The sequence below is a fragment of the Rhinopithecus bieti genome, unplaced genomic scaffold (assembly GCF_001698545.2).
Source record: "Rhinopithecus bieti isolate Rb0 unplaced genomic scaffold, ASM169854v2 scaffold_6063, whole genome shotgun sequence".
Classification (NCBI taxonomy): Eukaryota; Metazoa; Chordata; class Mammalia; order Primates; family Cercopithecidae; genus Rhinopithecus; species Rhinopithecus bieti.
The window spans coordinates 1,259,571-1,284,837 of record NW_016805186.1 but is presented as its reverse complement, the minus strand read 5'-3'; the positions used below and the strand labels follow the sequence as shown (position 1 = coordinate 1,284,837).

The window sequence follows — 25,267 nt, the reverse complement described above, 5'->3', positions numbered from 1 at the left end:
AAGGAAGGAAGGAAGGAAGGAAGGAAGGAAGGAGAAAAGTAAAAAAAAAAATATATCCACAAAACTGTTTTGGTTTTGTTTATCTTCACATCACATTTGGAATTACGTTGTTTCATAATTGAACCCAATTATGAGTCAGTTAATCCAAATGAACAGGTTCCTATGGAAATTAAAGCATGATTAATTTGTATAACACTTTTCTTTCAAGGATTTCAAAGTATTACTCTTTGAGAAATATAAGGAGGGTGCTTTCTCCACCACAGTTTCCAGATAGGGAAGTAATGATAAGTATTTTCATTGTTAAGTGATTTGGGGTTGACAAAACATCTGTATGTACAAAATAGGGGCTCAATAAATATTGTTCAAACATGTGTACCTATTTCCTCATTAGATCTTTACTATAACCCAGAGATATAAGCAGGCATTATAAGCCCCTTTTTATGGATGGGAAAACTGAGGCTCACAGAGTTTAAACAAGCTGACCAGGATCACTCAGATGATAAGTGGCAGAGCTGGGATGAAATTCAAACCCAACTCCACAGTACATGCTTTCTCATTCATTCAGCAAATATTTATTGAGCACCAACTATGCGTGCGTTCGGAGAGGCCAACTGGTTTTTGAAAGATCACAGTCTTTTCACTTTCTCCTCCTTGCTAGAAGAGCACCTCCAAGATCTCTGCATCAGAGAAGAGACAAGGGACACCATTTCCCCACCCACATCTCCTCCTGACCCTGCTGCTCCATGGTACCCACTACCTCTGCAGCTGTGCCCTGAGGATCAAGATAAGATGCTGCTGAGGGTCACAAGGCTAGGAAGCAGGTGGCTGTGATGATCATTCATGTTTAGAAATCACCAAGGATTCCTGGTTCCTTCTTCTTCCAGACACATGCATAATTGAATTGCACTTCCTGGCTCCTGTGGCTGTGTGCGACCGTGCAACCAGATTTGGCCAGTGATTTATGAACAGAGGTGAGATGTGTCATCTCTGGGCCAGAGCACTTCACTGTCAAAGCAGGACCCACTAGAACTTCCCACTCCTTTTCCTCTGGCATGTCGGCTGCTCCATCAGCCTGGGGCCCTGTGTCAACACAGTGGGCTAACGCCTTCTGTGAACCCACAGTGGATATGTCACGTGAATGCAAAATAGGACTTGGTTGTTTTAAGCCACTGAGATTTTAGGGGTTATTTTTTACTGCCGCAAACTTAGCCCAGACAGAGTTGCAGCATTGCAAAAGAGAAACCCCAGCTTCAGCTGGGATGGGAGCATGGAGACCCCAGCATGGAAGCAGGACCCTCCGATGGGTCAGACGGCTTCTGCATGGCAGAAAAAGGGACTGTGACACGGTGGCAATGCTGTTACAACCACTCACTATGGCTCAGAAATGATATTATTGGCCAAATTCCTACCATTAACTCATATCTGCCTACTTAATAAGCTTTACCCTGTAGCTGGCTGGTTTATAGGAATAGCCGCCTAAAATACTCTCACTGGATATTTTAATTGAAAATCAGTGTGTGCAGCAATAATTTCCAAGATATAATTTTGAATGTGCCTTTCTTCATTTCTAATAGTATATTGTAAAACTTTTTCCCACACAACAATAACAAAACAAAACAAACACTCTGTTTATTCTACACTCCAGAAACTACCTAACTCTAACTCTGTTGCTGAACAAAGCACAAATAAATCACTGACACTTGAGGAATCACACTGCTCAGCCTGCAGCAGGCAGTGACAGCCCAGCTCCGCCCAGGTGAGGACAGGTCATCTCCACCACATAGGTGGAAGGGAAGCAGAGTGCCTCCTCCTCACCTGCTCAAGAACCAGAGTGTGGCGACCTCTGTGGCCCATCGCAGAAGGGCCCCTCCCCCGGTGACTAGCCCCTTCCCTCGTTCCAACTCGGATCAAGTGCCCAGTTTTGTTTGCTTCTTCTCCAGAATTCCTCCCACATAAGCCTGTGTCCTGTGCCAGGGTCAGAGAGGAAAAGCCACAAACAACCCTAATGTCTGCTCGGATGAAGCATCAGGTAGCAAGAAGGTCCACAGCATTTCTGAGCAGCCACTCCCCTCCCCCATTTCCTCCTCCAGCACCCAGCGTGTTGGGGAGGGCAGCAGAAGCCACAGTAGCAGGTGGGACTGAGGCGCCCCGAAAGCCCACATGGCCTCCCTAGCTCTTCCTGCTGACCACACGTGCACAGCCAGGCCCCTAGGAGACAGTGGCCCCAGCCTGCAGGAGGTCCAGAGTAACCCTTCCCAAGGACTCACAGCCGCCCACCTCACCTGGATGATGACTTCTTTTGCTTTATATTCCTCTTGCAGGGCCTTGGAAAATGCGCACACAAACGCCTGGAGCAAGAAGGAGAAACACCTGAGACACCTGAGGCCCCAGAGTGTGCTCCCTTGTCAGAGCCAACTTCCTCTGACTTCAAGGGGCACTGCAGAGACACTATCTGTAGACCTTAAAATAGAGTGGGGAGCCGTGGGTACGGAGGGTCCGGAGGGTCCGGAGGGTGCGGAGGGTACGGTGGGTACGGAGGGTACGAAGTTTCCGCTGCACAGGGTGAATATGTGCTGGAGATCGACTGTACAGCATGGTGACAAAAGCTAACAATCATAGACCCCATACCGGAAGACTGCTAAGCAAGTAGATCTCAGGGGTCCTCACCAAAAACAAAAAAACAAACAAACAAAAAAAAAAACCGTAAATATGTGAGGTCATGGATATGTTAATTCGCTTGACTTGATCATTTCACAACATATACATATATCAAAATATCACCTTGCATACTGTAAATAGACACAATTTTGGTCAAATATGCCTTCACGAAGCTGGAGAGTGGGGCAGAAAGAGAGTAAGGGAAAAAATGAACCAGCTTGTCTTGATGGGAGTTAGCACTTCATGCTCTGGGAAGAGGACCCCCCACTCAGCAAGAATGCCTGTTTTGGGATAAACCCATCCCTAGGGCCACTGCATGTATTAACCTCCTCTGTAGAGCGCTCCCTCCTCCTCAGGCTGTGTTTATGACGAGCGCATGGTCAGGCTAGACCTCCCAGTCTGGAAGGAAGCTACAGTGTCACTTGTCAGCAGGAAGACGGCAAGAGCTCCCAGAGGAGGTGAGTGGGGCTGGCATCCCCGGAGGCTGGCCAGGTCGTGCACCGCAGGGCTTCCTTCATGTGCCGGGAGCAGGGGCTTTATTCTAATTTCCTCTTGGGCTTCCCAATGACGAGCTCAGCCCTGCACATATGAGAGCGTCTCCAGGCAAACCTTTCCATCTACTTGCCAGATGATCAAAGGAAATTGCCAACTGGGAGAAATAAGAGGACGAAGGAAGAGACTTGGAAGTCATGACATCACTCACCTTGGAAGCTGAGTACAGGGAGTAGAGAGGCCAAGGAAACAGGGCTATCCCGGAAGAAATGTTCAGGATGAGACCTTTCCGCCTGAAAGGCAAAGAAGCAAAGTTCCCATGGCTTTGTTGCCTTACCCGACCGTGGGTACAAAGAAAACAAAGGGGCCAGTGTGAACACTGCGGACTCTGCCCTTTCTGGGCCTCCGCCTGTGCTGGGGGCTCTGCTTCTCGGAACGGTGAGTGAACTTCCCCCGCCTTCCCCCGGAGGGCGCCACACAGCGATGTCTGAACTTCCGCCGCACAGAGATGCCACCTGGCGGTTATGTGACGTCACAGAATGGGAGGGGCTTGATCCTGGAGACAGAGGCCCTGCTACAGCTGAGGCCTCTCCACCAAAATACTGATAACCAGCTCGGTCAGGATTTAAGGGGAGGGAATCCTTCGCCCCTAAATGTGACCACGTGAGCTGCCGGTCCCTTTGGCCTCACGGACCCACAGCAGGACAGATGTCACATGCTGGAATGTTGTCTTGGGTAGAATTTCACAGTCCAGGACCTGCTCACACAGATGCCCTATGCCAGTCTCCAGGAGCCTCACTTGTCCTTTTGAAATTCAGTATCCTTAGTCCCTCCCAATTAGACGGATTCAATAGAGGAGTAGGGGACAAGAAACTGCAAATTAGCATCCAAGGCCAAGCCCCTTCTCCCTCTAGAGAAGATAAGCTATCAAGCATTTGCTTTTAACGAACACCACCTGAGAAGAACCACCTCCCAAATGCTCATTGGAATAGGGTGACGTAAATATGCAATCAGTGGAGGAGCTGACAGAGCGGCCATTTTCACACTAAATCGGAGTATTCTTTCTGACAAAAGCTGCAATTCCTAACAAAGAGATGGTCGTGATCTCAGGACAACTTCTGAAGTTTTCTTTTACACTCAACATTAATTAATTTTTCTTTAATCTAGTGCGTGTTGAAACTGCCCTTCTCTTCGTCCCTCCAATAGTGTTACATTTAACCTTCACGTGAGATTGTCTATTTGCAGAGGTGGCCTGGCCCAGAACGTTATGTTTTTTTCCCATAATCACCGTGTGCTTTCATCGTAGCTGTTATCGTTTGTTAAAGCACAGCCAGATGGACTCTGTGTCCCAGTCCCCGAGTTAGCTGACTGCCAGGGCAGGGAGGCCATGTTGCCCCACACTTTTTTGAAGAAGGCCTTACCTTGATTCCATATGTTTCAGAATTAGCTGTGTCATCTACAAGAGAAGGCCAAAGGTAAGCCCGACAAGGAACTAAGTAACAGTGCAAGGGGGCGGGATGGAATGGGGAAGGGAGAGCGGGAGGAAGCTGGGAAAGAGCCTCATCTTCTCAGAAGGCCTTGAAAATTGCTGGCACTCATTGGAGGTCACTCTGGCCACATTAGAGTCTGGCTGGAACCCACAGCAGCCAACCTAGACAAATGACAGGCTGTTCTGGGGCCTCTGGTTTCTTCCGCCTAAAGCTAATGTCTTCCTGGAAAAAGAGGGCAGTGAAAAATTGGGCGAATTGGCTTACAGCTGTGGGACCAACACTGAGGTTCCCATGATACTCTTCATTCTGCCGGACAGGCCAAAGTGGACTGGCCATGAGTTGGAACTGGGGAGCTATGCGGAAACCTAACAAGACTCTGTAGAGAGAACACCTCTTCAATTCAACAGCAGCCGCTTACGCAGCTTGCAGCTGGGCTGTGAAATAGCTCTGTGGACACAGCACGTGGCCACTCCTGTGTATCGGAATTACAAGAGCCTTGAGAAGCCCCTTCCCCCTCCCAGCCTACAGACCCCTGAAAAGGTCTTCTCTGCCATTTCGGGAGCCTAAAAGAACCTTTTGTTTCAAAATTACAAGGTGCACATTCTACAAACGAAGGAAGAGGCAACCCCATGGACTGAAGTGTTCTCTGAGGTAAAATTGACCAGAATCCGGCCTGACTGCAGCAGGTTTGAGACAAGGGACCCAAGTGAAAGGAGAGGGGCAGAGACATCAAGGCACCTGGGGACTGGAAGACACAGGCCGCCCATTTCTCGATACTGTCTAGGGGCCCTGCAGCAGCTCCTCGCAGGTGCCCGCTCCCAGGCCAGGCCCCAGCCTGTCTCAGAGCCTCCAGGGAATGTCTTTGCTGCTGGGGGACCAGGGGCCAGGGCAGTGGGCGGGGGCAGGGGCTCTCTAGAACCACTAGGCTGCCTGTGGAACACTGGATTTTGAGGAAGAAGAGGGAGGATGAGGGGCGAGATGGTGTCAGCCCTCTTTCTGTGAATGGCTTCCTAGCAATATTGTATAAACCTTTTCAGCCAGCACCCACATTGCCTCAAAGCCTCCCGAACAAACTCACTAGACCCATTGGCTGAATGATCCCAATTAGAGAGACAACACTGAATCTTGTGGGTCCCTGCCTCAAGGCTTCCAACATTCAGTTTCTTATTCCACCTTCCCTTTGCCCCCAAACGCATATTCTCCCATCCCTGCCCCGAAAGAGCACTCGACCATCTCCAGATGGCTCCTTTGAAATAGTGCAGTTTCTCTAGTCACGCTTCTAACCAGCAAGGTTCACTGGGGCATGGTCTACTTAGAAGCTAAACTTCAATTTATTTTATTTGTTACTTAGGGAACTTAGTGTTTATCAATACATAATTTTTTTAAACAAATCAAAGCATTTCTCTGCTAAAGGAGTCAGAGGGTTGTCAAGTACATTTGGGAAATGCCTATGATCAAACAGCCCAAGACTAAAAGGTCAGTTGTAAAATAACGTGAAAGACTTTAGTGGTGAGGCTACAGATGACAGTTAGACACACAAAACTCATAATTGCATCAGCTGGGGGCTCCAAAAAGCCATCAATTGCTAAGCATAAAAAGATGTGTGTACCCCATAGCAACTGAGCAGGAAACCATAAAATGCCAGCGTGCTGACAGGAAAACAACCAAGAGTTGCTGTCAGCTCAACTTACCCATCTGAAAAAAAAATTTTTTTTTGTCTACTCTCCCTCCATTTCCCCTCCTTATCTTAACAGCAGCCTGGCTTTCTTTGGGAAATCTGTCCTCCCCTACTGCCAGTCCACGGTGCTCAGATGGGTGAGACTGAGTCTTCCGCTACTCTCCAACCAGGGTCCCAGCTCCTTGAAATCAGGAATCAGACTTTACTCATCCCTGCAGTCCCACTGACCTTCCAGAGTGGTCACCAAGGCTGCCATATACAGCTGTGAATGTTGTGTACTGAGCAAGGTGCCCAGCTGTGGGGTTAGTGCAGGTGGGGAGCTCAGAGCTCACTCACAAGCCACGTGCCCAGCAGAGGAAGAGGGCTCTGTCCCCAGAGGAAGGGGGAACACGTCATTCACACAAAATCCTCATCTACTCACCAAGTCACGCAGCTGCAAGCTGTGTCCATTCTTAAACAGTACCTTTCTCTAAATGGTCTATATAGGATAGCTTTGAGGGACTCATGCTATACATCTTTGTGCAGCTGACCCTCATCAAAGAACTTGAATGCTGAATGGTGCCTAAGACATCTCTTGATCCACAGCCATTTTATTTTTATTTTTATTTTTTGTTTTTTTGAGACAGAGTCTTGCTCTGTCGCCCAGGCTGGAGTGCAGTGGTGCGATCTCGGCTCACTGCAACCTCTGCCTCCTTGGTTCAGGAGATTCTCCTGCCTCAGCCTCCCAAGTAGCTGGGATTACAGGTGTCCGCCACCACACCTAGCTAATTTTTGTATTTTTAGTAGAGATAGGGTTTCACCATGTTAGCCAGGATGGTCTCGATCTCCTGACCTCGTGATCCACCCGCCTCAGCCTCCCAAAGTGCTGGGATTACAGGCTTGAGCCACCGCACCCAGCCGATCCACAGCCTTTTAATAGCAGATGCAGAACCTCAAGTTCAAGGGGGCTACATAACTTGTCCAATGCTGTCCGACTAATTAGTAGCTGTGCTGGGACCAGAACACAGATGAACTTGAGCTTTGATTCAACAAATATTTATTGAACAACAAAAGTTCAAAAAATGCAAGCCATGCCCTCCATCAGTTTTCCAAAGTAAGCTTTCCTCTATCTACAAAGCCTAAAGTTAGAGGAAGATACTAATTTTTTTTAAGTTGTCTCTGAATCCTGACTACGTTTCAGCATCATCAAGCTTAATATGTTGTGACGTGTGACAAAACTGAAAGCAGAAATAGAATTCAGATACAAGGGAGAGTTGAATCCATTACTGTGTTTTCTAGATGAAAAACAGAACAAGACAATTACAAGACCACGACACGGCCTCACAACTAAGTGCGGTTCGATTTCAAAGAATGCTGCTTCTACAGTGGACGGGCACAATTCTCCTGAGTTGCCAAACTTCAACAGCTACTACATGTTAATGCATTTTGCACATATATTGATCACATACCTTGACTACGGAGGTGATGTTACAATGGATGACGCTCTGTAATAAATAATCACAACCACACATCAACCGGATGATTAGAGAAATTCTCCTGGAAAGTAGTCAGTGCTAAAGAACCATGAAGAGGGCAAAAGTGCATGTCTGAGCGGTTTCATCATTCACCCTGCAAATTAGGCTCATAACTGACTTCCAGCAAGCATGCACTAGCATCAAGAAACATCTGACTCCCATTCTGTCCTTCTGTACCTATGTCATGTTGACTAGACGTCAATTAAGAGTTTCCGGGAAAACTTGGAACTATATTACTGGAGGAATATAGATACGGTTTTTCAAAGGGAGCTATTCCATTCCCAGCTGGAGGAAGAGGGGTTAGCATATGTGAGTCTAGGAGAACAGAAAGGCAGATGGTTGTACAATATAAGGTAGAGGTTCTGGGCTATGGAGGGCAGGTAAAGAACCCACTAGAATCACCCGAGATAAAGAGAAAGGAAAAGAGGATGGACACAGACACGAGCACAAACACAGACACACAGAGGCAGAGGAGCAACCCTGGAACTTGCTTCGTGGAGAGACATAGACTTGTGCCAGAAACAGAGTGTGGGAGACAGAGCCCGCGCAGGAGATGTGTGGTCCTGAGAGGAGTTTGGTGAGGATGTGCAGCAGCGCCCAAGCAGTCTGGCATTATCACCCGGTGCAGCAGACTCGGGGCTTACACAGGGCTGCAGGATACCCGCAGACGTGGGGAATGGGAGCGTGAGGGCCTGTTCAGACTGCTGTAGCCCTGTGACTCCAAAGGTCAGGGCCTAAGGAGGGGTCAACAAATTGCGCCTTCAAAACCTGTTAAATGCGGCCGGGCGCGGCGGCTCACACCTGCCACCCCAGTATTCTGGGAGGCCGAGCCAGGCGGAGCACCTGAGGTCAGGCATTTGAGAGCAGCCTGGCCAACATGGTGAAACCCCATCTCTACTAAAAATACAAAAACTAGCTGGGCGTGGTGGCGGCGCCTGTCGTCCCAGCTACTCAGGAGGCTGAGGCAGGAGAATCGCTTGAACCCAGGAGGCGGCGGTTGCAGTGAGCCGAGATCATGTCACTACACTCCAGCCTGGGCGACAGAGGGAGACTCCGTCTCAAAAAAAAAAAAAAAAAAAAGGACTGTTAAATCCATTAAAAATATACTCCCAGCTCCTCGGGAGGCTGAGGCAGGAGAATGGCGTAAACCCGGGAGGCGGAGCTTGCAGTGAGCTGAGATCCGGCCACTGCACTCCAGTCCAGGCGACAGAGCGAGACTCCGCCTCAAAATAAATAAATAAATAAATAAATAAAAATATACTCCCAACCAACAACGGCAGCCATGGGTCTGAGTCAAGCTTACTGAACTTACAATCCTGCCAGCCACAGAGTTTGTGTCATGTACTTCCCTCACACTGAAAGTTAAACAAATCTTGGTACCTGGGAAGACAGAGAAAGCCAAAGAGCTGGTCTTCTCCCATGTGTGGTCACAGCTGCGAACGTGTTAGGCAGAATTACCCTTTATAAAGTGGAGTGCAGCGCCCCAAAAGAATGAGACAGTGGACAGGTACGTTTTGATGTGCAGAGAAGGAAGATGTCCCTATCCCAGAGATATCATGAAAAGTGGTACTCGTGACTATGGATCGAGTGCTCAGGTGAAGAGAAAAGGGGGCCTGAATACACACAGTCCAGGCTTTCGGCCGGAAGCACGCTTCCATCACTCCTTCCCGGGCCTGACTCTTTACCCAGCCAGGGGACCCAGAACCTGGGTAAGAGGAAAGTATACACAGAAGGGCACAAGTCTACCTGGATTTCATCTGGCGCGTTCAGGAAATGGCTTGGGAGAAGGTTTGGAAGCATTCCGACGTTGTTGACTGGCAGAAAGAAGCAAAACAAAAATGTGTCAGAAGATCAGGTGGCAGATTTTCCCAAAGAAACGTGCAAAAAGATTGACACGTAAGGTTGTTCATCGCAGCGTGGTTTGATAACAGTGAGGAAACCGGAGGGAAAATTTTGTCCCGTAGTAGGAGACACCATCAGTGAATCATGGGGTTGTCCTATGTTGGAATGCAGTGTAGTCATTAAAATCTATGACTGGGCTGTTTACATGGGAGAAGATGCATGATGTAAGTTTTTTAAAAATATATGACAAAACAGCACATACGTATAATTCCGGTTTTGAAAATATGTGTGTGTTTAGGATTAGAAAAGTATGCACCAAAAGGCTATCTCAGAGTATTGGGATTTTAAGAGATTCATATTTATTTTATCAGCCTATCTATTCTTTCCAATTTTTCTGCAATGATATACTGTACACTTTCATATATAAAATGTAATTATTTTAAAATTCAGCAGAAGGTTTAGAAATCCAATTTGACTTTCTTCTATGTATACTATAAACACTGCACTGTGCACATGGCCATAAAATACCTTGTCTGTAAATCATTACAGAAACAAATATTGTTTTCTAAATAAGAGAGTCAATTCTCAACTAACTATACAGTATTTCATGGATCAATCACAGCAATGTTTGTTTGCTAAACTAATTCCTTTAGGCCAATGTTTCTGGGATTCTTTTTCTGCCAAATGTCAACACCAGTTCCATAAAAGACAATTCATTTTAATATTAGAAAATATAGTCGGTCCGGCTGGGTGCAGTGGCTCACACCTGTAATCCCAGCACTTTGGGAGGCTGAGGTGGGTGGATCACGAGGTCAGGAATTTGAGAGCAGCATGGCCAATATGGTGAAACCCTGTCTCTACTAAAAATACAAAAATTAGCTGGGCGTGGTGGCGGGTGCCTGTAGTCCCAGCTGCTTGGGAGGCTGAGGCAGGATAATCACTTGAACCTGGGAGGTGGAGGTTGCAGTGAGCTGGGATCGCACCACTGCGTGCCAGACTGGGCAACAGAGTGAGACTCCGTCTCAAATAAAAAAAGAAAATATAGTTGGGGGTTGAAATATATATGTCTGATACATTGCAAACCAATATATAAATTTTTTTATTCAGTGATGCCTCTAGAAGAAGTGTGCTTTGATATTCAACTTAATGCTATAGCTTAAAATATAGTCATGGTTTCAGTATAAAGCACCATGAAATAATCAGGTGTCACTAATCAGTGTCAGGTTATTTCCCTGATGTATTACAACAAGCTTTGCATCTTGCAATTTACTCACCTAAAATTCCAATTTCTAAGCCTGTAAGTTTTTCTTTAATATGCTCGTAGATGTCATCTTTGGTAAAATCTGCTTGTATAATCCTCACACTCCTCCCTGTAGTCCGCTCTACATGAGAGATAACAGTTTTTTAATGAACAGGGATCCAGATGCCCCCTGCCCGTGAAGTTTCCACCAGTGCTCCTGTATTACCTGAGCAGACATTGAAGAGGACAGCCCATTGCCCCAAACAGAAATGGGAGATGGCACTGGGTAAATGCTGGGAGGTGCTAAGAGATTGGTGAATGGTGGTTTCTACATGTCCCTAAGAGTTACTGCAGGGATGCGTATATGCATTAAGAGAGATTTACTGCAGCGGTTCTCAAAGTGAAGTCCACAAACCACAGCATCAGGGTTACAGGGAAACTTGTCAGAAATGCACATTCTCGGGCTCTATCCCAGACCCACTGCATCGGAAACTGTGGGTGAAGCCCAGCCAGCCACCTGCTTAACACACCTCTGAGTGACTTTGCTGCTTGCTCAAGTTTGAGACATCGGACTGACAGCTGTAAAAGCAAGGTCTGACACTGCCTCTGCTCATGTGTCAAGTCTCCTCCACACAGACCCACCAACTCTTTGTATTTGTCCAATGCTTTAGCATTCACAGAGCATTTACATACACGATGTCTTAGGTCATCGTCCCTACTACATTCTAAAGTAGACATTATGGTTTTCATTTTCCAGAGGAGAAAATGAAGGCTCGGAGAAGCTAACTAACATACCCAAGACAGTCCACTCTCTGGTCACTCCAAGTTCAATGCGCTCCCCACTACTCTGTGTTCACTTGCCTTCTGTGGGAGTTTTCCGGCAGATGTGAAAGCAACAAGCAGAGTTTACCAGTAGCTTGGTGAGCTGCTTTGCTTTGGAGTTAGCTGGTATTTGTGGGCCAAGCAATCTTGAGGCATAGTTTGGGGGTGGACAATGCTTTCAGGACAAAGACACTACTTACTTTTCAAAAGGATGATAAAAAGCACATTTCAGCATTGTGAGGCAAACACTGAGGATTGTCTCAGTTCTAGTCAAAGTTACTTCTGATATCCAGACACAGAACAAAAGCAGAATTCATGCGTCCAAGGGCACTGCACTCCACGGTGTGACTGCACAGCCCACACCTCCCACACCCATCTCCTGTCCCAGATCTCCCCCAGGGAGACAAGGCTCACCCCTGACAACCCACCATGGTCTTCACAAGTCTCCAGAACTAACGTCTCATCCCTTTGAGTTAAAGAGTTTATTAATTATTAAATTAATAATTATTAAAATTCAAAGGTCCCAAAAGAAATATGATTATCATTATTAACAAAAGAACACTTCAGAGCAAATCATAATAATAAAACATTGTGATACAAAAGTTGCCTCAGGGTTGTACAGTGTACAGCCTCCACATCCATACATGATGATCCTGGATCAAAACTGTTTTTAAAATCTGACAAACACCAGTAAGCACTGTCGCTCATCCTCCTGCCAGGAGCAGAGCACAGGCATAGGGAAGGGAAGTCCCAAACACTGATCTTGTTTTGTTTTGTTTTGTTTTGTTTTGTTTTGAGACAGAGTCTCGCTCTGTCGCCCAGGCTGGAGTGCAGTGGTGCGATCTCAGCTCACTGCAAGCTCCGCCTCCCAGGTTCATGCCATTCTCCTGCCTCAGCCTCCCGAGTAGCTGGGACTACAGGCGCCCACCACCACACCTGGCTAATTGTTTGTATTTTTAGTAGAGACGGGGTTTCACCGTGTTAGCCAGGATGGTCTTGATCTCCTGACCTCATGATCCGCCTGCCTCAGCCTCCCAAAGTGCTGGGATTACAGGCGTGAGCCACCGCGCCCGGCCACTGATCTTGCTTTTGAAGGGAGTGGCAGAAGCAACCAGGCAGCCAGGGCCTCAAGGATGAGCAGGGCTGATCTAGCGATGAAGGCACCACCCCAAAGGAGAAAGTGGACCTATCTGTGCCTCAGCTGGTTCCTGTTTCCCCCGGCTCCCAGAGCCAGTGTGCACTGAAGGTGACACCTTCCATCCCGCCCTCTGCTTTGTAACCAGGCTGCCCAGGAGAGTTGGTGCCCCAGGCTCTGAGAGCAGATGGGGGGATGCCAAGTATGTCAACTGGCAGGGTGGGAGCAGGCTTGGTTGGTGGGCTCCACACACATCTCCCTTATTTGGGGGGTCACTCACCGATCTCTGTGGCAATGGCCTCTAGTTTTTCCAGCGTCCGGCTAATAAGCACGACGTCGAGTCCACGTTTTGCTAGCTGAGAGTGGGAGTGAAAAACCAAAAGAGAAAAGGATGGTGAGCAGACAGGGAGGGTTTGAGTCGAGGTGACTCGGTCCCGAGGCTGTGCGTGTACTGGCAGGGTCCCGAGGCTGTGCGTGTACTGGCAGGGTCCCGAGGCTGTGCGTGTACTGGCAGGGTGACGTGGCTGCTTCACCTGGGCTGAAGTGTGCAGAATGTGACAAAGCTTTCTGGGCTAGGAATAGCGCAGCCCCCATGGGCCAGGCTGACTAGCAGGCCATCATGAGAGGCGTTAACACTTGTTGTGTGTTTATTGTGTGCCAGGACTTTTCTAAGTGCTTTCGTTGTCCAGGACCACAAACTGAAAGTGCTTCTCTGAAGTTCATGGGCTCAGCTACGCATCTGAATTTAAAATACTGGGGACTTTATACTATATGTTATGTAGCAGGGGGTGGAGCAGCATTCCATAGTAAAAGCAGTGTTTCTGCACCTATTTTTTTTTTTTTTTTTGCAATGGAGTCTCGCTGTGTCACCCAGGCTGGAGTGTAGTGGTGCAATCGCGGCTCACTGCAACTTCCAACTCCCGGGTTCAAGCAATTCTCCTGCCTCAGCCTCCCAAGTAGCTGGATTACAGGCATGCGCCACCAAGCCCAGCTAATTTTTGTACTTTTAGTAGAGACAGGGTTTCCCCATGTGTAAAGACGGGGTTTCCCCGTGTTGGCCAGGCTAGTCTCAAACTCCTGACCTCATGTGATCCGCCCACCTCAGTCTCCCAAAGTGCTGGGATTACAGGCCTGAGCCACCATGCCCGGCCATCTGCCCCAACTTTTGAGCTGCTTCTTATGCACAAGGACACCCTTCTTGTGGCTTACTCGACCTGAGACCTTTCTTCCTGTTTTCTGACTCCGAACAGAAGAGTAAATGGGATGGGGAGCATGGGGTGGAGAGCTGGACTCGTCCCCTGAGACCAGCAGGGCGGCCCTGCAGAGTGGGTAACACCTGGACTCCCGAGGGCTGCGTGACGGGGTGGGGAACCGTGTGCTTCACACAGAGCAGTTTCGGAGAGATTCCACGGGGGATGTGTAAATGTGCGTCGCCGGAGGTGTGTCTGTATCTAAAACTGTTACCAGTGAGAAAAGTTAGAGTTTTTCCTGAAAGACGAAAGGAAAAACCAACATTCGTTTAAACAGAGACGGATGACATTTGAATTAGTGGCAAAGGCCCCAGTTTATTGAAATCTGTCTCTGTGGTTTCAGTCAAATGATTCATACTGTTATTTTCTTTAATTGTGGTAAAATACAACATAGCAAAATCTACCATCTTAAGAAAAATGTGGAATACTTTACGAATGTCTGTGTCATCCTTGGGAACTCATGCTAATGTTCTCTGTATGGTTCCAGTTTTAGTATATGTGTTGCAGAAACAAGCACTACGCTGTTATTTTAAGAAGTTACGTATTATAGGCTGGGCACGGTGGCTCACACCTGTATTCCCAGCACTCTGGGAGGCCAAGGCAGGCAGACCACCTGAGGTCAGGAGTTCAAGACCAGCCTGGTCAACATGGTGAAACCCTGTCTCTACTAAAAATCCAAAAAAAAAAAAAAAAAAAAAAAATTAACTGGGCGTGATGGCACACGCCTGTGATCCCATCTATTTGGGAGGCTGCAGCAAGAGAATCGCTTGAACCCAGGAGGTGGTGGTTGCAGTGAACCGAGATTGTGCCACTGTACTCCAGCCTGGGTGACAAAGCAAGACTCCGTCTCACAAGAAAGAGTTACATATTATAGAAAACACATAAGAAGCTGAATTATAGTCTATAAGATATAGTCTCCAAAAGCTAGTAATTCACTATAGCCCACAGTCTCAGAATCACCCAAGGAGATGTCAAAAAAGAAAAAAAAAAAAAACACCGATTCCCACCAAACCATCTGATATGGTTTGGATCTCAAGTCAAATTGTAATCCCCAGTGTTGGAGGTGGGGCCTGGTGAGAGGTAATTAGATCGTGGGGACCATTTTTCATGGTTTAACACCATCCCCCAGGTGCTGTCCATGGTAAGAGTGAGTCATCGAGGGATCCGGTGATTTAGAAGTGTGTGGCACCTCCCCTCTCTTCCTGCTGCTCCAGCCATGTGATGTGCTCACTCCCCTTTTGCCTTCCACAGTGCTTGTAAGTTTCCTGAGGCCTCCAAAGCTGAGCAAATGCAAGCATCGTCCTTCCTGTACAGCGTGCGGAACCGTGAGCCAATTAAACCTCTTTTCTTCATAAATTACCCAATCTCAGGTATTTCTTTATAGCAGTGCAAGAACGAAATAATACACCATCCTGATAAAAATCTCTGGGGTGGAAGCCTCAGGGCTTTCATCTTTTTCTGTTTGTGTTTATTAAATTATACTATTATATGCACAAATACATCCTCATTGTAAAAGATTCCAACAATGCCAAGGAAAACAATGTGTCCAAGGCTGCCCCTGCCTATTTCCCCACCCACCCCTAGGCTCCCACCACCTTTAGTTTGTTGTTGAGCCCTTCCCTAACTTTTTCTCTACATTGACAGGCATATATCGGCACATATAGAAATAAAGGTTTCTTTTGTGAGTTTTATTTATTTTTATCCTACATAAATGACATTATAAGCAGTGTCCTGCAATATTCTTTTTAACTTAATGACATATTTTATCTCTAAGAATCGTGTATATTTCCATAGCAGTCCACGAAGAACCACTTGATTCTTTTCTATTGCTCCATGGTATTCTAGAGTTCACCTTAGGGTGTTTCCAAGGTTTTCTACTACCAATCTTGCTACAGTGAAAGATCTTCTATATAGCTCTTTGTATATATGAGTAAATTAATTCCTATATACTGTATAGGAATATTTGGGACTACAGATGCATGCCATCATGCCTGGCTAACTCTTTATTTTTTGTAGAGATGAGGTCTCACTATGTTGGCCAGGCTAGTCTTAAACTCCTGGGCTCAAGTAGTCTTCCCGCCTCAGCCTCCCAAAGTGCCAGGATTACAGGGGTAAGCCACCACTTTAATTGTTAAAGCCACCACACCTGGCCCCTTTATTGTTATCCAATTATCCAATTATCAGTAGGGCTAAGCATCATTTGCTATGTTATGTGTGAGTTACCAGTACATACCCCTTGCCCATTCTTCTATGGAGTAACTTATCATTTTCTTATCAATTTGTAGAAGTCGTATATATCCCCGGTATTGATTATTTGCTTGCCATGTACATAGCAAGTATTTTCTACTTTGTTTCTGGTGCCCTTGTCATACATTATATACTACTTGTAATGTTATCAAATTTGTGAATGTTTTCCTTGTTTTATATGTTCTTTTTGATTTTCCTTAACTTCAAGGATATAAATATGTTTTTCTATATCCTTTTGTTTGTTTATTTTGAGAATGGTATGAGGTTGAAATTATTCCACAATATGTTTTTCAAATTGGGTGCCTAATGGTCTCAACAACATTCTCCACTGTCCATTCATTCCTAATTTAAAATGTTGACTTAGTCATATGCTCAGTTCTCATGTTTGCCTGGGGCTGTTTCTGGTTTATTGTTTCCGTCGCACTGACCTATTTATCAATCTCCACACCAGGGCCACTTCTGATTTAATCGTAAGCTTATATTAGCCTTTGATAGCTTTCCAATATTTGCGTATTTTTGACCTCATTATCTTAGCTGACCCCTCCTATACAATGTTAAGGAAGCTCCTACCATTTATTATTCTCTTTCGAAATTTTATTTCATCTTCTTTGTTTAATCTTCCAAATAAATGGCAAAATTGTCTAGACAAGTATTAAAGTAGGGATATTTAGGGAAAAATTTATATCTTTTCAGGAATCAGTTGTCTTACCCATAAGTATATTATAGTATCCATTTTTTTTCAAATCTCATATAGCCTTCTAAACATTTAAAAGATTTTTCATGTAAATCCTGGACATTTCTTGTTAGGTTTGTGTTAATTAGGATAACATTAGTTGCTGTAACAAATAACTCCATAATTTCAGCCTTTTAACACAAAGGAAGTCTGTTTTTGTCTTACGTAGCAGACCCTATTTCACATTTGGGAACCCATTCAGGACCCAACGCTGAGACAGCGTTTGTCATCTTTACTGCCAGGTCTCTAAGATTGCTCTGGGCTTCGCCATCCAGCTAGTGCCAGGATTGAGAGGGGCTGGAGAAGATATGCCCTCTGTTAACCACCTTGATCAAGAAGTGACCCACATCCTTTCTGCTTGCTTTCATTTGCAGAATGAGTTGCATGGCCTCACACAGATGTCAAGGAGCCTGGGAAGTGCCCTGCTGGGAGCCATTTGCCAGCTGCAACTCCACTCAAAGAAGAGAGAGTAGGGATCTGGGTGGACATTGAGTTGCTCCTGCCACCAGGATCTTAAGTTTATTCACTGCCATGGTGAGCTGACTTATTCTGGATAGAAGACCCTTCAGGATTAAGTAGGTAGGTTCAATTCCTGTCTCTACCACTTATTTCTGTCAGCGCAAGTCAGTCGTTCTGGGGATCACAGAAGGGAATACATTCAAAAGTGTGTGGCGCAGCTGGGCGCATTGGCTCACACCTGTAATCTCAGCACTTTGGGAGGCCGAGGTGGGCAGAGTACGAGGTCAGGAGTTCGAGACCAGCCTGGCCAACATGGTGAAACCCTGTCTCTACTAAAATATAAAAGTTAGCCGGGCGTGGTGGCGCATGCCTGTAGTCCCAGCTACTCAGTGGGCTGAGGCAGGAGAATCACTTGAACCCGGGAGGCAGAGCTTGCAGTGGGCCGAGATCGCGCCACTGCACTCCAGCCTGGACAACAGAGCGAGACTCTGTCTCAAAAAAAAAAAAAAAAAGGTGTGTGGCAGAGAATCTGTCACATAAGAAGCCCTCAATTGTGTTACCTATTTTTCTATATATTCTAATTTGTTATTAATCGTGAGTGGGAGCTCTTTAAACAGCCACCTCACAGAATTTTTTATTTGTTCTGATAGTCTGTTCATCAGTGTTTGGTTTTCATCACAGACAATAGTATTCTCTACAAAGAGTACAGTTTTGTCCCTTTCTTTCCAATATTTGCATGTTTTTGGCCTCATGATCTTGGCAGACACCTCCTACACTTACAGTGTTTCTCAGGATGCAAGCATGAGGTTTCCTGTCACTTCTGGTAGATGTTCTTTATCAATTTAAGAACAATTACATCTGTTCCTTTTTTCCGAATTACTTTTTTAATAAACTGCTGGATTCAGTTGGCAAATATTTAAATTGGATCATACTTCTCTGATGCCATCCTTGTCCCGTTTTGGTATCTGAGTCATGCTCATCTGTCTGGATAATTTATCAAACATGTACAGGATCAACTTGTCCCAGGAGCTTCCCAGTTTTAAAACTGAAAGTCCCACATCTGAAATCACCTTTGCAAAAATTGTAACAGTGAGAAAATTATGGCAATAAAAGAGATCTGATCTAATCAACCCCTTATCTTGCCCTTAAGCTTTCAAATTATCCTTAATTATTCTTGGGTTTGGGCCAAGCTAACTTTGGGAGATACTTAGTTTGTAATGTAAATTATCATAACCCGTTCCCAAAACTCAACCACCTTGGTAAAGCTGATGAAGGGTCACCAAGCTAGGGAGAGGAGCCTGAACTCTGCTAAGGTGTAGACATAAAGGGTTACCCAGCATTATATTGGAGGTCACGAGATAGGCAACATCCCCCAGTTACTCTTGCAGACAAATATCACTATTGTACAAGCCAAGATTGGCCTTTTGAGATGTCTTTTCAGGTTTTTTGCATTTCTGATGACTGATGGTTCCACCTTGACCTGCCAGTCACTCCTGTTGTCCCCCATTCAGCCGGCTCTGCGTGAATTAAGCTCTTTTTCTATTGCAGTTCTGCTGTCTTGATAAATCAGCTCGGCCTCGGCAGCAGGCAAAATGAACCCACTGGGTGGTTACCCATCCGGGGAACCCTCCAAGCACAGAAAAATCAAAAGTCAAAGTTAACCAGCCTAGAAATATGGGGGGCGGGGGGGCTTTTTCTTATTCCTCGAGGATTTGGTGATATTGTAAAAATGTCTGGACATCTTATTCAGCTGTAGTTCTTCATAACTGCCTCTTTCATTTTTTTCATGACTACTAATCGCTTGGTGTTTTTCTACTTCTTCTTAAGCCAATCGTGATTATTTATATTTTCACAGAAAATTGTTTATTTCATCCAGATTTTCAATTTGTCAGTACAAAGATTTAAATGGTATTTTCTTCCTCTCTTTTCTTCTTCCTCTTCTTTTGAAATAAATTTCCTCTTCTGTAGCTAGCTTCCTAGAATTGGTCCTTTTCTTTCTTCTTTTTTGTGCTTCTTCTTTGTTTTTTTCTGAGACAGCATCTCACTCGTCGCCCAGGCTGGAATGCAATAGCTGGATCAGAGCTCACTGCAATCTTGAACTCCCAGGCTCAAGCAATGCTCCCACCTCAGCCTCCTGAGTAGCTGGGATTACAGGTGTGTGCTACCATTCCTGGCTAATTTTCTAATTTTTTGTGTATATGAGGTCCCACTACTTCGCCCAGGCCAATCTCAGACTCCTGACTTCAAGGGATCCTCTTGCCTCCTCCTTGCAAAGTGCTGGGATTATAGGCATCAGCCACAGAGCCGGACCTCTTTTTTTTTTTTTTTTTTTTAATTTAAGATTTTCAAAGATTTGTCTCTTATTTGGCATTTTAAAGAATTGGTTTGACTGTTGGTTTGCTTTAAACTGATCAATTCCATTTCTTCCTGTGTTTTTTATATTATCAGTTTTTGTTCTCTATTAATTTCCTCCTTGTATCTCTTTTGGAATTTTTTTTTTTTTTTTTTTTTTTTTGAGACGGAGTATCGCTCTGTGGCCCACGCTGGAGTGCAGTGGTGCAATCTAGGCTCACTGCAAGCTCCGCCTCCCAGGTTCACACCATTCTTCTGCCTCAGCCTCCCAAGTAGCTGGGACTACAGGCACCTGCCACCACGCCCGGCTAATTGTTTGTATTTTTGGTAGAGACGGGGTTTCACCGGGTTAGCCAGGATGGTCTCAATCTCCTGACCTCGTAATCAGGCCGCCTCGGCCTCCCAGAGAGCTGGGATTAATAGGCGTGAGCCACCGCGCCCGGCCACTGATCTTGCTTTTGAAAGGAGCGGCAGAAGCAACCAGGCTTCTTGTTCCTTTTCTAGAGTTTCTTGGAAGCTAAATCTGTTTATAATCTTTCTTATTTTCTGACAGATGCCTTTAAAGCCGAAAGTTTCCATCTGTGTAGCACCTTGGCTGCAATTCATGAGAGTACCCACTTTTATTTTTTCTGTAATCTTAGAAGTACACTGGAGAATACTTTCTGAGTATAGGTGGGGATGGATATCATTTTCTAACGTTATTTTTAATTTTATTGCATGGTGGTTAGTGAATGTAATGGTATATCTTTTGCTATTTGGAATCAGTCACAATTTCCTCTGTAGCCTAGTCAGCAGACCATTTATATGAATGGCTCCTGTGTATCCTTCAGGAATGTATATGAAATCTTTGTTGGCTACCCAGTCTTGTAAATAGTTGTCTATTAAATTAAACTTGAGGTTTACCAGATGCCCTACCAGGTATTTGTTAACCCAGTATGAGAGGATATTCAAATTCCTTATAGCCTTAATTATTTCTTATTTATGTAATAAGATGTTACATTACAAGTTTCAACAGGAGTGCTAAGACACAACAGACATTAGATCACAAAACGAGTTCAGAGAAAGAACCTAGAAAAAACTGTGTTATTGTAAGATAACAGTGAATATACGTGATGTGTGTCCCTTGTTCTTGGCACAAAGCTCATAATACCCCTATAATTTCCTGATCGATAGGGATGATCTTTGTTACAAAGTTTGGTCTTGGTCCCCAGTTCCCGACACAAGAGTTTCTAAGATTCTTGGAATCTTCAGAGTGATGAGAGTGTGTTTTTGTTGTTGTTATTGTTGTGGTTCCTTACTGCATTGTAGGAGCCTCTCATATATACAACATCAGCAGTTTCAGCAGCAGATGGCATACCAAGGAGCATTTTTAAAAGTTTATTTCCATAGGTGTTTGTGGAACAGGTGGTATTTGGCTGCATGAGTTAGTTCTTTAGTGGTGATTGTATGCTTACGAGATGACTGGTGGCTGGGGACCCCTAGAGAGCTTCAGGATGGGGGCTGGAGAAATCAAGTGTGTGATTGCAGGGTTAGAACCTTCAACCCCACCTCCCGACCTCCTTCTTTGTTCCAAGGAGGGAAGAGGGGCCGGGGATGGAATTAATCTCAAATGGCCAATGACTTAATCAATCATGCCTGTGTAGCAAAACTCCATCAAAACCTTCGGCCGGGCGCGGTGGCTCACGCCTGGAATCCCAGCACTTTGGGAGGCCAAGGTGGGCGGATCACGAGGTCAGGAGATCGAGACCATCCTGGCTAACACGGTGAAACCCCGTCTCTACTAAAAAATACAAAAAACTAGCCAGGCGAAGTGGTGGCGCCTGTAGTCCCAGCTACTCGGGAGGCTGAGGCAGGAGAATGGCGTGAACCCGGGAGGCGGAGCTTGCAGTGAGCTGAGATCCGGCCACTGCACTCCAGCCTGGGTGACAGAGCGAGACTCCGTCTCAAAAAAAAACAAAAACAAAAACAAAAAAAACAAAAAAAAAACCTTTAAGCGACAGGATTCAGAGAGCTTCTAGGCTGCAAACACACGGAGGCACTGGGAGACGGTATCCCCCGAGAAGGCTTGGAGGCTCCAACCCTTCCCCACACCTGGCCCTACGCATAAGTAAGGTGCCTTCCTGAGCTCTGTGAGCCATTCTAGCAGAGTCTTGAACCTAAGGAGGGGTTTGTGGGAGTCCCTGATTTATACCCAGTCAGTGAGAAGTGCAGGAGACCTGGGACTTTCAACTGGGATCTGAAGGGCATGGGGGCAGTCTAGTGGGACCGGGCCCTTAACCTGTGGGGTCTGTGCTACCTCTGGGTAGTGTTAGAAATGAATTGAATTGGAGGACATCCAATTGTGTCAAGAGAGTTGGGGAACTGGTTGGTGTGAGGAGAAAACCCCATGCATTTAGTGTCCGAAATGTGAGCAGAAAGAGCACAAAATAATCAGATGGAGCAGGGACCCCTCTTAGGAGCCCGCTGACCACTGCCACCCCTACCAGCATGAAATGAAGGACAATCTTAGTCCCTCCAAGGGAAATTCCAGGCCCCTAGCTAGCCTGAGAAGCACGTGAGCAACCTGATGAGTAGAAAGGTAACAAGCAGCTTCACGTCATGGCCACGGAGGTTGGCTCGAGATACCAGTTCCCCGCAGCGACTAAAGCTAACGTCTGGACACGTGTCCCTGAGTTATTTTTCGGAAACCCGGAGCCCCCACCAACTGGAAAATACTGTTCACTCATACATAGACCTCAGATGAGGGGCGGCTGAGGACTGAACATGGCTGCTGTTTTGTTCTAAACTTCTTCCTAAGGGCTGGAGCGAGTTACGCCCACAGGCCAGACCTTAACGTTTCTTTCTGCTGGCCCCAGTTTTTAGACAAAGCTTCACTTCCTTAACCAATTGAAACCGGGGCATTGCTGAATCCACCTGTGGCTTATAAGCCCCCACTTCAAGTTATCCCGCCTTTTTCAGACAAACCAGTGTATAACGCCTGTGTATTGACTTATGACTTTGCCTATCTACTTTCCTGAAACCTACCCCTGCCTTTAAAAACCCCTGCTTGTGAGCCATTAGGGAGGTCATCTCTTAAGCAGGAGCTGCCTGATCCTCCTTACTCGGCGGCCTGCAAATCATTACCCTCCTTTCCCTCACTGCAAAACCTCAGGGTGGATGTTTGGCTTTACTGCACCAGGCGAGGCAGCCCAGGTTTTGTTCAGAAAAAGTAATATCTGTGAACTAGAATGTGATTCTTGAGCCCTTCCCAGTGGACCCCTCACTCACAGAAGAAAGATAACAAGGTAAAGAGGGAGGCCGGGCACCGTGGCGCACATCTGTAGTCCCAGCAGTTTGGGGGCCAAGGCAGGAGGATTGCCTGAGCCCAAGAGTTGGAGACCAGCCTGGGTAGCACAGTGGGACCCCATCTCTACAAAAAATAAAAATAAATTATCTTGGCATGGTGGCACGTGCCTGTGGTCCCAGCTACTCAGAAGACTGAGGCAGGGGGATCCCTTGAACCCAGGAGGTTGAGGCTGCAGTGTGCTCTGATTGCACACTGCACTCCAGCCTGGGTAACAGAGCAAGACCCTATCTAAAAAAAAAAAAAAAATTGGCCAGGTGCAGTGGCTCACAGCCACAATCCCAGCACTTTGGGAGACTGAGGTGGGCGGATCACAAGGTCAAGAGTTCAAGACCATCCTGGTCAACATGGTGAAACCCATCTCTACTTTTAAAAAAATACAAAAATTAGCTGGGCATGGTGGCACACGCCTATAGTCCCAGCTACTCAGGAGGCTGAGGGAGGAAAATCACCTGAACACAGGAGGTGGAGGTTGTAGTGAGCAGAGATCGCACCACTGAACTCCAGCCTGGAGACAGAGTGAGACTCTATCTCAATAAATAAATAAATACATAATTTAAAATAAAAAATAAAAAAAGGTAAAGAGAGTAGCAACTAAGAGGAATGTGTGAAAAGGATTTCTTTGGTTCTCTCTGCTGCCGAACTGTGACTGCCATCCCCACTGGGTCGGGTGTGGAGGGAGCATTGCCCGCCTCTCACCTCGCAGTAAAGGAGAGGGCTCTCAGTAGTCCCTTCCCCTCTTGTTTCAGGATTTATGTTCACTGTGCGTTCTTGTTTTTTATTCCCCCTCTCCTTTTTTGCCTGAATGAGTTCATGTAGGATAGGTAATGTTGTGGCAACAAGTTAACACTGAAATCTCAGCAGTTTAACACAACAGAAGTTTACTTCTTATTCGTTATGCTCAAACTGTAGACTGATCTTTGACCCAGATCCCCCAAAAATCTCATGAGCAGGAGGTTGCTGCTCCTCAGCTGCTCTGATGCTGGAACCTTCTGCTGCCAAGGGCGAGGCCTGCTGCTGAGACTTGGTTCAGACAGTAGAAATGTAAGTGTTTATTCACGATCTCGGCTCACTGCAACCTCGGCCTTCCAGGTTCAAGGGATTCTCCTGCCTCAGCCTCCTGAGTAGCTGGGACCACGGGCATGTGCCACCACGCCCGGCTAATTTTTGCATTTTTAGTGGAGATGGGGTTTCACCGTGTTGCCAGGCTGGTCTCTGACTCCTGACCTCAGGTGATCCGCCCACCTTGGCCTCCCAAAGTGCTAGAATTACAGGTGTGAGCCACTGCTCTTGGCCCAAAACTTCTGTCTCAAAGCACAGAGACCTTGGGAGAAGCAAAGGTGGAGGCAGAGTGCTGGGTGCAGGGCCCGAGGAGGCTGACGCAGGACGGGGTGAATTCGCCAGGGTCAAGGTCCTGCAGAGCAGCGAGCGGCACTTCCATGGGGAGAGCCCACAAAAGGGCCCCACGGGGAAAGAGTCAGTGTCAGTCACCAGACCCAGAGAGGGAGACACACAGACCTGCCCGATGCCCCTTCCTTGTCCTCCCTCCTATGCTCTCCCATCTCCCTCCTCCTCAGACTTGGGCAGGTTCCCGCATCTCAGTTAGCAACGACGGAATGGAGAACTGCGAGGCCAGGAAAGAGAGAAAACACCGCGGCACTGTCTTCCGACGGCAGTGGCATCCAAAGCAGGCCCTAGCTGTGGGGAGGGGAGATGTAACTTTCATCACAGGGTCAGCATTTGGACTCCTGCAGGTGACTGGCACTGTAACTACGAAGTGAAACATGTTTGCATCTGGAACTGACCAAAGGACTTTGTTTCACCTAGGGAGGATCAGCGAGGCAACAGGAGTGGAGGCAGAGAAAGAACCACCGCTAAGAGGTTTAAAGAGACACTTAGAAACAGAACGGTCATGAACAACCCCTGAAGAGTCCCATGAGACTGCTTATTGAAAACACTGATTACACTTTGTGTTTCTTCCTCTGAAAAAGACATGCTAATTGCCCACAGTG

General features: G+C 46.4%; 1 protein-coding gene and 1 long non-coding RNA gene across 5 annotated transcripts in view; one reads left to right on the top strand and one right to left on the bottom strand.

Annotated features, from left to right (window-relative positions):
- HSD17B3 (hydroxysteroid 17-beta dehydrogenase 3) overlaps nucleotides 1-25,267 on the bottom strand; it is a 59,455-nt gene that overhangs the window by 7,893 nt on the left and 26,295 nt on the right. The window contains exons 3-9 of one of the 4 annotated variants that reach the window (XM_017871502.1): nucleotides 13,152-13,227; nucleotides 10,949-11,056; nucleotides 9,579-9,646; nucleotides 7,767-7,802; nucleotides 4,572-4,606; nucleotides 3,362-3,443; nucleotides 2,283-2,348 (exon numbers count right to left, since the gene is read on the bottom strand). In XM_017871502.1, the coding sequence (XP_017726991.1) occupies nucleotides 2,283-2,348; nucleotides 3,362-3,443; nucleotides 4,572-4,606; nucleotides 7,767-7,802; nucleotides 9,579-9,646; nucleotides 10,949-11,056; nucleotides 13,152-13,227 (471 nt within the window). The remainder of the gene's footprint in view (nucleotides 1-2,282; nucleotides 2,349-3,361; nucleotides 3,444-4,571; nucleotides 4,607-7,766; nucleotides 7,803-9,578; nucleotides 9,647-10,948; nucleotides 11,057-13,151; nucleotides 13,228-25,267) is intronic. The other 3 variants (XM_017871504.1, XM_017871503.1, XM_017871505.1) reach the window with 3 other exon arrangements.
- Nucleotides 3,597-25,267, top strand: LOC108529286 (uncharacterized). The gene is made up of 5 exons (XR_001885472.1): nucleotides 3,597-4,625; nucleotides 5,235-5,291; nucleotides 17,476-17,680; nucleotides 24,209-24,299; nucleotides 25,083-25,267. It is a non-coding gene; the product is annotated as an uncharacterized LOC108529286 (long non-coding RNA).